This window comes from Vicia villosa, linkage group LG1, assembly GCF_029867415.1.
Source record: "Vicia villosa cultivar HV-30 ecotype Madison, WI linkage group LG1, Vvil1.0, whole genome shotgun sequence".
In the NCBI taxonomy this organism is placed as follows: Eukaryota; Viridiplantae; Streptophyta; class Magnoliopsida; order Fabales; family Fabaceae; genus Vicia; species Vicia villosa.
In genome coordinates this window covers 88,019,738-88,031,131 of record NC_081180.1, presented here as the reverse complement: position 1 = coordinate 88,031,131, position 11,394 = coordinate 88,019,738, and the positions used below count along the sequence as shown (strand labels likewise).

The following is an 11,394-nucleotide window of genomic DNA, read 5'->3' as shown; positions in this document are numbered from 1 at the left end:
GATAACATTAGGTAGAAATTCCCTTCATACTTAGGCTAGTCTCTTTTTTTCTTTTTCAACATTAAAACATCTAAAAATATCAGAACAAACTCCCATTAAAAAATACCAAGAAAACTCATAAAAAATGACTAATAAATACTTTGACTAATAAAAAAGGGAATGGAAGCTTGTAACTTCTCTTGCTTAAGGGATGTTCGAGTGCTTGTGGCTCCCTTGCTTAAGGGTTCCATTCAGGCGTAAGTTCCCGACTTCTAAAAAACACAAACCAAAGAGTAACTCGAGTTTCCCTTGCTTAAGGGATTTCCTCGAAACACTCAAACTCTCTCTCTCTTCTCTCGCTTTCTTAAGGGCACCGTTATTTCCGCTCCATTGCATCCTAGGCTGTCCCTTTATGCAAGAGCGCGAGCGTTAACTCCGCCCAACTAAAAAACACAAAAACAAACAGAAACATGTGAGCCGAACTACGGCGCTCTGATTCCTGAAAAGGATACGTAGGCATCAAGTCGCGGGGCTTGAACGAGCACATTTGTAAATAATTCCTTCTTTTCCCCGTATTTCTTTTGCATTCATTCATATATAGACATAGACATAGATACACACCCTTTAGATAGAAACAAACATAGGTGGATACCATCGAGTACGATGGGCGCGAGGGGTGCTAATACCTTCCCCTTGCGTAACCGACTCCCGTACCTTGATTCTCTGGTCGTAAGACCCTGTTCCTTCCTTTGTTAGGTTTTCTGATATTCCTTTCCCTTATGGGATAAATATATTGGTGGCGACTCTGTTCATTTTTCGCGAGCGTGCGACAGCTGGCGACTCTGCTGGGGATGTTGCTAGACCTGTTGCTGGTCCATCCTTAGTGAGTCGATCCTAGCCTGCGTTTGTTTGTTTATTTACTGGGTGTTTATTTGTTTTATGTCTATACCTTGTATATATGTTTGCATGCTTATTCTTTGCTTGCATATCATGTTTATTTCTGTTCGCACATTATACATATGGATTATATTTTGTGTTCCTTGGGGTCTTCTGTTCTGTTTTGCAGGTGGGGGGTTTGTGTGAGGTAAAAGGCCCACTACCCAGGCCAAGTGACACATAGGATTAGCGTGGATGCTCATGTTGACTACCGTAGCGCTTGCTATGGATGAGTTCAATATGGGGTACCACAACTGGGCGAGGTTCTTTCATGGAACACTGTGTCTGGCACGCTTGTTGCCTCAAACACTTTGTACCCCATGGGAACTGTAGACCCTGGTGACCATTAGGGACCACCTGTCCGTGTCTAGAATTCATACCCGTGAGTTTGGGGAGGGACAGGATACTAGCCTTCATCATACCCGGATTTTCACATTGCAATCTGAAGCCGAAACTTTGAACTTGTCATACCCAGTGTTACTCAGACATTCAGAATTGCGAGAGGCACTCAGTCTCTCACCACATTGCACCATGACACATCATGTTATTGCGTCCACCTCACTTCATTTGAGGAGAATTCTAAAGTCCACTTCAAAAAATAAGAAGAAAAGAAAAAGAAAATGAAAAGAAAAAGAGAATATTTTACTTCACAAAAAGAAAAGAAAAGAAAATATGCAATTACGAATGGACTTTAGGATTCTCCCGATGAAATGCATTCCGCCATATCATTTAACATGCATGTTTATTTATTTTCAGGAACATTTGGCTTTGTCTCCGACCAACTCATGGCTCCTCCATTGAAGACTGGTAGTCGCAACATCTCCTACACATTTCTAAATCCGAATCTGGATTCTCTCGACTGTTTGGTTAAGAAGATCACGCCGGATGAAACAACCAGGTTCCGTGAAAAGTATGGGTATATTCTGAGTCTTCTCAAGATGCCGTTCACCAAATACGAGCAAGAAGGAGTTCATACCTTGCTTCAGTTCTACAACCCTTCTCTCCGTTGCTTCACGTTCCCTGACTCCCTTCTGGTTCCCACATTGGAAGAATATTCTCTTTTCCTTGGTGTTCCGATCAAGAAGGGAGAAGTTCCGTACTATAGCACCATGGAGGCTCCCACTTCTATTGAAATCTCCAAGGCTCTTTATTTGAGCAAGTCAGTTGTTGATGCAAATCTTTCCGAGAGAGGAAGATCTCAGGGTTTTCATATGGAGTTCCTGGTCAAAAGAGGGTGTGATGCTGCTGAAGCGAAAGAATGGGACACTCTTAGGGCTATCCTGGCTCTAAGTATTTATGGTATCCTAATGTTCCCGAACGTGCCTGATTTTGTTGATATGAGTGCAATCCATTTGTTCATTCTGCAGAATCCTGTTCCTACACTTTTGGGGGATGTTTATCATTCAGTTCATCAAAAGAATCGTCAAAAGAAGGGTTTGGTCAGATGTTTTGCTCCTTTGCTATACCGTTGGTTCAGATCACATTTGCCTGAACGTGGAGCTTTCGTTGATAGTAGGCACGCCTCTAAATGGGCTGAAAGGATTATGGGACTTAGAGCCAAAGACATTGTATGGTATAACAAATCTTTGGAAGACAAGGAGGTTATCATGAGTTGTGGGAAGTTCAACAATGTGCCCCTCATAGGTGTTAGAGGTGGGATCAATTATAATCCCGTCTTGGCTAGGAGAACTTATGGATATGCTTTCGTCAATCCTCCTGAGCAATCTGAGATAGCTGAGAACATTTTCTATCATGTGGTCACCGACAATGGGCAGATGGCAGAAGCTGTACAAGCCTGGAAGAGTATTTGTTGGAGAGACAAGAAGCATTTTGGTCAAAGGGACTGTGCGACTTATGAAGACTATACTAAGTGGGTCGAAACTGTGGCTAATACCCAAGGGATGCCTTTCCCTATTAAGGATCCTTTGTACCCTCCTGTTGGCGCACAACCCAACATTGTCTCCATGCCTCGTTATAATCAGACTGTTGAGCAGAATCGGAAATTGACTGAACAAATGGAGACGATGCAAGTTAAGATGAATACTGATAGGCAATAGAAGCTTTCTGCCCTTCATAAGTTGAAAATGAGAGAAATAGAGCTTGAAGAGTTGTACGCCAAGGGAAGTACTTCTCAGAAGAGGCCGAGAGTAGTTGCCGATCCCAAGTCCACTAAGATTCAAGAGAGGAAGATCAAAGAGCATTATGAGGATCAGTTGGCGGAATTGACAAAGAGGCTCCAAATCCAGACTGATATAGCCAAATCAGAGAAAGCCCGTCGAAAGAAAGCAGACAAGCTCCTTCTGGAACGTCTGGCAAGGATTGAGGGGTGTTATGAAGAGATTCGCAAGTTGAAGAGTCGAGTGGAGGAAAAGGGCCAAAATGATACTCAAGCTCAAGAGGAAGCCAGCGGTTGGGAATTGAGAAGCCGTTACTTGGAGACCATGCATTTCAGAAAAGACCTATTGATTCAAGAAGTTGTTAAAAGACCAACCCATGCTGAGACCAAAAAGTTGTTTGAAGAAATGAAGGCTTGGAGCTATAAGAACATTGGAGATAGTCCACTTCGTCATTTGGACATGGGAGATCCTGCTTAGTATTGGTTTTTGTTATAGAATCACCACCAGTCTTGTTGGATGGGGTTCTTATTTCCATTTTCTGTATTGTTGGCTCATGAGAGCAGAATATTTTGTACTTCAAACGTGGTTGTGGAATTAATGGATTATGGTTGTTTATCTTGGTTGCGCTTCGTTATTTCTCATTATCTTGTAGTGTTGGTTCGAGACAAAGCCAAAAATTCTTGAAAATAATATAACATGCACACATGCACCCATGCACTCATGCATTCACATTGTCACATTGCATTTTCAGGTTATTGTACAAGAAACTAATTGGGGTCCCTCTCACACAGATTTCTTTCCCGACGACGAAGCTGACTTTCTTACATCCTTACCGCACCAGGAGTAACGAGAGAATCATGGAACAATTTGAACAGAATCAAGCCGCCCTCCGTAGGGATATGGATGTTATGGGGGAAAGAATGACCCAACTTATGGAGACTCTTCGTGTCGTTGTCCAAGGGCAAGAAGAGCTCAGAAAGAGCGTTGCGGGGCTGATCAAAGATACTCCTACCAATTCTGCTGATGGAGGGGTGAAAACTAAGGAGATTCCTGCTGAGGGGATACCGAAGGTAGTGGATGACCACCACGAGGTTATTGACCTTGAACATGATCTTACTGCTGAGTTAACTGAGACTGCTAAGATGTACCAAGCTCTCGAAGAACGCCTTAAGGCCGTCGAGGTTGCTAAAACTTCGAGTTTCGACACCGCTGCTATGTGCTTGGTACCTGGGATTGTTATTCCCCCGAAGTTCAAGGTGCCAGATTTTGATAAGTACAAGGGAGTTACTTGTCCAGAGACTCACATTCGTTCCTACTGTCGTAAGATGGCCGCTCACGCTGAGAACGAACCTCTGCTTATGCACTTCTTCCAGGATAGTCTCACTGGAGCCCCGTTAGAGTGGTATATGAAGCTCGATAGGTCTAATGTTAGTACTTGGGGAGAACTTGTTGATGCCTTCTTGAAACAATACCACTACAATACTGCTATGGCTCCCAGCCGTGCACAGCTGCAAAATATGTCACAGAAATCTGAAGAGTCCTTTAAGGAATACGCCCAGAGGTGGCGTGAGCTTGCTGCTCGTGTCCAACCTCCTCTCCTGGACCGTGAGTTGATTGATCTGTTTATGGGAACTCTGAAGGGGCCGTATCTTCAGCACATGGTTAGTAATACTTCTCCTTCCTTTTCGGATGTGGTCATCATTGGTGAGAGGGTTGAGAACTGTGTCAAAGCTGGTACCATTCAAGGTGTCACTAGTCCTAGCACCTCAAGTGGTAATGGTAAGAAGCCGTATTCTGGGTTTGTGAAGAAGAAGGAAGGTGAGACTAGCACTGCCTCTGTTGACCAAAGCCGAGCTCCTGCATATTCTGTTGTTCCACCTCCTTATTATCCGATGCCTTATGCTGTTCCTGGTCCATATGTCCCTCAGGCATATGCTGCCGCTCTCCCACAACCATGGATGGCACCCCAACAGCCTTTCGTACCACAACAACAAGCTGCTGCTCCTCAGAATCGTCAACAGAACCCTAGACCTCAAGGTCAAAGGGGCCCACAAAGAACAAGATTCCAAGATAGGCGTATTGATCCGGTTCCGATGTCATATGCCCAACTCCTCCCTCAGTTGCTTGCTGGCCAATTGGTACAACTCCGTGAGCTTGGGCCTCCGCCTAGTCCTCTCCCTCCTGGTTATGATGTTAATGCTCGATGTGAATTTCATTCAGGGGCTCCAGGCCATACTATTGAAAAGTGTAGGGCATTCAAATTGAAGGTTCAGGATCTCCTTGACGACAAGCTTATCTCATTCGCCCCCACTGGTCCCAATGTGCAGAATAATCCTATGCCTCCTCATACTGGTACGACCAATGCTATTGAGTTATGTGATGATCAGATCCTGGTAAATGATGTTAATGAGGTTAGGATGCCGCTAGCAGTTGTCAGAGAGTATCTTATGCAACAAAAGGTTTTGTGTGAACTACATGACTACTGTTTGCAATGTTCTTCTAACCCTGAGGAATGCACTAGGTTGAAAGAGGAAATCCAGAAACTAATGGATGAAGGTGTTCTTAGAGTGGAAAGGGTCATTCCTGTCGAAGATGTGGCTACTCTAGAGATACCTTACTATCCTGTTGAGGTGTCGAAGAATCAAAGCACCCCTTTGGTCATTCATGCTCCGAGTACTCCTTTGGTCATTCAGGCTCCGAGAATTCCGATGGTTATTCAGGTTCCAAGTGTTCCTTCGACTCCTTCAACCTCGCCTCTTGTTCCCTCTCCTGTGAATAATTCTAAAGCTGTTCCTTGGAGTTATAATGCCGTGTATATTCGAGGGAAGAAGTTTGACTGTCCTCCAGTGGGTACTTCGAGTATCACAAATATTACTGGCACTAGTGGTATTACCCGTAGTGGTCGGATCTTTGCTGCCCCTCCTCCGCCTCCTAAAGAGACCAATAAAGAGGCTAGTGCACAAGCAAAAGGAAAGCAAGTTGCTGTTGATCCTCCTGTAACACGTAATGCACAAGATGCCGAGCAACTCTTGAAGATCATTAAGAAGAGTGATTACAAAGTGATTGACCAACTTGATCAGACCCAAGCCAAGATCTCTATCTTGTCTCTCTTGGTGCATTCTGAAGCTCATCGTGATGCTCTGATGAAAGTTCTGGCTTCCGCTCACGTAACTCAAGAAATTACCGTGCCTCAGTTTGAAGGGGTTGTGACCAACATTGCTGCTGGTAATTGTTTGGGTTTTTCTGATGACGAGCTTCCACCTGAGGGTAGAGCACACAACAAAGCGTTGCATATCTCAGTCAAGTGTCTGGATGCTGTGTTGTCTCGAGTTCTGATTGATACAGGTTCTTCTCTTAATGTGATGCCCAAGACCACTTTGTTTAAGCTGAGTATGGATGGGATTATGATGAGACCATGCACTATGAGTGTCAGAGCGTTTGACGGCTCTAGAAGGTCCGTAGAAGGGGAAATTGATCTGCCTGTTTTGATTGGCCCTCACATGTTCTATATTGCCTTCTATGTCATGGATATAAGTCCTTCATACACCTGCCTCTTGGGTCGTCCTTGGATCCATGCTGCTGGGGCTGTGACATCTACCCTTCATCAGTGTTTGAAATTTGTTGTGAATGACAAGATTGTTGTGATCACTGGTGAAGAGGATTTGATTGTCAATAATCTGGCGTCATACCGTTATGTTGAAGTGGAGGGAGAGATACAAGAGACGCCTTTTCAGGCATTAGAGATTGTGTCGGTTGATAAACTCCCCGTGGTTGAGAATAAGAAGGAACTTGGAGCACCCCTCTCGTCTCTAAATGATGCTAAGGCCTTCTTAGAAGCTGGTACTCCCCATAGTGCCTGGGGCAAGCTGATTGATGTTCATGAGAAGCGAGACAAGTATGGCCTTGGGTATCAACCATCCTCTTCTACTCAGCTCAGCATAATTCCTGGAAAGAAGGTGATTCCCCCCATTTCTCAAGTGTTCGTCAGTGCAAGCACCAGTTCTGGAAGTCAAGTTCTCGCCGTGGATGATGATGATGAAGAAGATCTCTCCAGATTCGTTTGCCATGCTGCGCTTGGACAGGAGCTCAACAATTGGACCATCTTGGACATCCCCAGAGTCACTTTTATGGAGATGTAATTTTCTTGTTTCGATAAGTCATATGCTTCGCCCTAAGCATTTTGACCGCTTGTATAAAGAAGGGCCCCCATGTTGTTTCATTTTGTTTAATATTGAATGAAAACCATATCTTTGCATGCAATTACTGTTCCATTTCTTTCATTTTCGTCTTTACTTTAAAAAAAACTTTTTTTCAAAAATGGCAAAGTTTTTTTCTTTTTTTTCCTTCTTTATGTGTTGCATTCTAAGGCATAAATCATCCATCGTGCAGATCCGGCTCGAATTCCATCAAAAATGATAATGTTACAGTTCCGCGTCTTAATATCCTTGAGAATCCAATTGACCAAGCTGATGAGGATAATGGGGAAGATTGTGAAGTCCCTGAGGAATTGGCAAGACTTTTGAGACAAGAGGAGAAATCTATTCAGCCACATCAAGAAGCCATAGAAATCATCAACCTCGGCACAGAAGAAGCAAAGAGAGAAGTCAAGATAGGGGCCGCTTTGCAAAGTGATGTAAAGAGAAGGTTGATTGAGTTGCTTCGAGAGTATGTTGATATCTTCGCCTGGTCATATGAAGACATGCCTGGTTTAGACACGGATATAGTTATGCACAGGTTACCGCTCAAACCAGAATGTCCGCCTGTAAAGCAGAAACCACGAAGAACTCGACCTGATATGGCTTTGAAAATCAAGGAGGAAGTCGAAAAACAGTTGAAGGCTGGTTTCTTATCTGTGTGTGAGTATCCTCCTTGGATTGCAAACATAGTACCTGTTCCTAAGAAGGACGGAAAGGTACGCATGTGTGTTGACTACCGAGATTTGAATAGGGCAAGTCCGAAGGATGATTTTCCCCTGCCTCATATTGATGTGTTAGTCGACAACACTGCTCAGTATTCGGTGTTCTCCTTCATGGATGGTTTTTCTGGCTATAATCAAATAAAGATGGCTCCTGAAGATATGACTAAGACTACTTTTACCACTCCGTGGGGTACATATTGCTATAAGGTGATGCCTTTTGGTCTTAAGAATGCTGGTGCAACATATTAACGAGCAATGGTGACTCTTTTCCATGACATGATCCATAAAGAGATTGAGGTGTACGTCGATGATATGATTGCAAAATCCCAAACTGAGGAGGAACACTTGGTATATCTTGAGAAACTGTTTGCTCGTTTGCGTAAATTCAAGTTAAGGCTTAATCCAAACAAGTGCACTTTTGGAGTGCGATCTGGAAAGTTACTTGGATTCATTGTGAGCCAACGAGGGATTGAGGTCGACCCTGATAAAGTAAGAGCAATACAGAACATGCCAGCACCGAAGAATGAAAAAGAAGTTCGAGGGTTCCTTGGGAGACTGAATTACATAGCCAGGTTCATTTCTCATCTCACTGACACTTGTGAACCCATCTTTAAGTTGTTGCGCAAGAATCAAGATATTCGTTGGGATGATCATTGTCAGGAAGCCTTCGAAAAGATCAAGCAGTATCTCCAAGAGCCACCAATTCTCATGCCTCCGGTTCCCGGAAGGCCGCTCCTTATGTACTTAACTGTGCTTGAAGGATCTATGGGGTGTGTGCTGGGCCAACATGACGAGTCTGGTCGAAAAGAGTGCGCCATTTATTACCTAAGCAAAAAGTTTACCGATTGTGAATCCCGTTACTCACTACTCGAGAAAACTTGCTGTGCTTTGGTATGGGCTGATCGCCGGCTGAGGCAGTATATGTTGACTCACACCACTCTATTGATCTCCAAAATGGACCCGATAAAGTACATCTTTGAAAAACCGGCCCTTACAGGAAGACTAGCCCGGTGGCAAATGCTTTTATCAGAATATGATATCCAGTATGTCACACAGAAGGCCATCAAAGGAAGTGTCCTTGCAGATCATCTTGCTCATCAGCCATTAGAAGAGTATCAGTCAATGAAGTTTGACTTTCCTGATGAAGATATCATGAAACTGGATGATAAGGAAGGACCCGAACCAGGAGAGCGATGGACTCTCACGTTCGATGGTGCATCAAATGCTATGGGCCATGGTATTGGGGCAGTTTTGACTTCTCCTCGTCAAACTCACATCCCTTTCACAGCTAGAATATGCTTTGATTGCACAAACAATGTCGCAGAATACGAAGCTTGCATAATGGGTCTCGAAGCAGCCATTGATATGAGAATCAAGATCCTTGAGGTTTATGGGGATTCCGCCTTGGTTATACATCAAGTAAGAGGTGATTGGGAAACACGACACCCCAATTTAGTTCCTTATAGGGACTATATCTTGGAGTTGTTTCCCGCTTTCGAGGAGATCACTTTCAATCACATCCCCCGAGAAGAAAATCAATTGGCAGATGCTTTGGCTACTCTGGCGGCTATGTTCAGAGTTAGCTCCCCTAAGGAAGTGCCAGACATAACGATCCTCCGTTACAAAGAGCCTGCCCATGCATTCCCCGCTCATTGTCTCACTACTGAAGATGTGTACGATGAAAAGCCATGGTATTACGACATCAAGAGGTACGTTGAGAAGCAAGAGTATCCCGAAGATGCTACGATTGGTGATAAGCGAACACTTCGAAGAAACTATGATTCAAGAGTCCTGTACAAAAGAAACTATGATTCAAGAGGTACGTTGAGAAGCAAGAGTCCTGTACAAAAGAAACTATGATTCAGTTTTGCTCAGATGCGTGGATAGACACGAAGCAGAATTGATCATGCGGGAAATTCATGAAGGATCTTTTGGAACTCATTCCAGTGGGCATTCTATGGCCAAAAAAATCTTGCGAGCAGGATATTATTGGATGACGATTGAAAGTGATTGTTATGTATACGTGAAGAAGTGTCACAAATGCCAAGTGTATGCTGACAGAATTCATGTTCCTCCGACTCCTCTGAATGTCCTGACATCGCCTTGGCCCTTTGCTATGTGGGGCATAGACATGATTGGACGAATTGAGCCACAAGCTTCAAATGGGCACAGATTTATTCTTGTTGCTATCGACTACTTCACCAAATGGGTTGAAGCTGCTTCTTACAAGAACGTAACCAAGCAAGTCGTTACTCGCTTCATCAAGAAAGAGATCATATGCCGATATGGAGTTCCAAACAAGATCATCACTGATAATGGGTCCAATCTTAATAACAAGATGATGGCAGAGTTGTGTGAAGAGTTCAAGATTGAACATCACAATTCATCACCCTATCGGCCAAAGATGAATGGCGCAGTCGAAGCTGCCAACAAGAATATAAAGAAGATCGTCCAGAAGATGGTTAGAACGTATAAAGACTGGCATGAGATGTTGCCATTTGCTTTGCATGGCTATAGAACTTCGGTTCGTACTTCAACTGGGGCAACTCCCTTCTCTCTCGTCTACGGTATGGAGGCCGTACTACCTGTCGAAGTGGAAATCCCTTCGTTGAGAGTCTTGATGGACGCCAAACTCGATGAAACAGAATGGGTTCAAACGAGGCTTGATCATCTCAATCTAATTGAGGAGGAACGCTTATCTGCTATCTGCCATGGCCAGTTGTACCAAAAAAGGATCAAAAAAGCGTATGACAAGAAAATTCGGCCTCGAGAATTCCACCCAGGTGACCTAGTTGTAAGGAAGATCTTGCCAATTCATACCGATCCAATGGGCAAATGGACTCCCAACTATGAGGGACCATACATTGTGAAGAAAGCATTTTCAGGTGGTGCTTTAATCCTGACAAAGATGGATGGGGAAGACGTTCCGCTTCCAGTCAATTCAGACTCAGTCAAAAAATACTACGCATAAAAGACCCGCTAGGTCGACGTACCTAGGCAAAAATAAGGGCATCCCGGCAAACCAAAAGGGTTTGGGCAAAAATTAGGGATAAAACAAAAAAGAATAACCCGCTAAGTTGAAAACCCGAAAGGGCGACTTAGGCAAAAAGGGGCATCCCGTTGGATTGAAAACCCGAAAGGGCGATCCAGGCAAAAGTTAGGGATCAAAAGCGAGAGGCTGCAGTCTGAATATCCTTCACAAAGACCACTATACGCCCTTGGCAGAACAGACGGATCAGTCCAACTATTGCTCTTCTGAAGCAAAGCATTGAGAGGATCGAGGATATGGGAACTGTAGCAATATCAGTTTTAATGGAAATCCGAGCATTTCTCTTTGCCATTTTGCTCTTTGCATTTTTATTTTCTTTTTCGCAACTACCTCATCTAGGAGTTGCTTCCTTGTACAGAAGCCTATTCACAGGCATTCCATCAATAAAATGATCT

The 11,394-nt window shown here is 43.8% G+C and overlaps 1 protein-coding gene across 1 annotated transcript; it reads left to right on the top strand.

The window, feature by feature from the left end:
- Window positions 1–1,700: 1,700 nt before the first annotated feature.
- LOC131648701 (uncharacterized) lies at window positions 1,701–2,972 on the top strand. The gene has a single exon (XM_058918436.1). It carries the CDS (start codon window positions 1,701–1,703, stop codon window positions 2,970–2,972), a length of 1,272 nt encoding a protein of 423 aa, XP_058774419.1.
- Window positions 2,973–11,394: the final 8,422 nt, after the last annotated feature.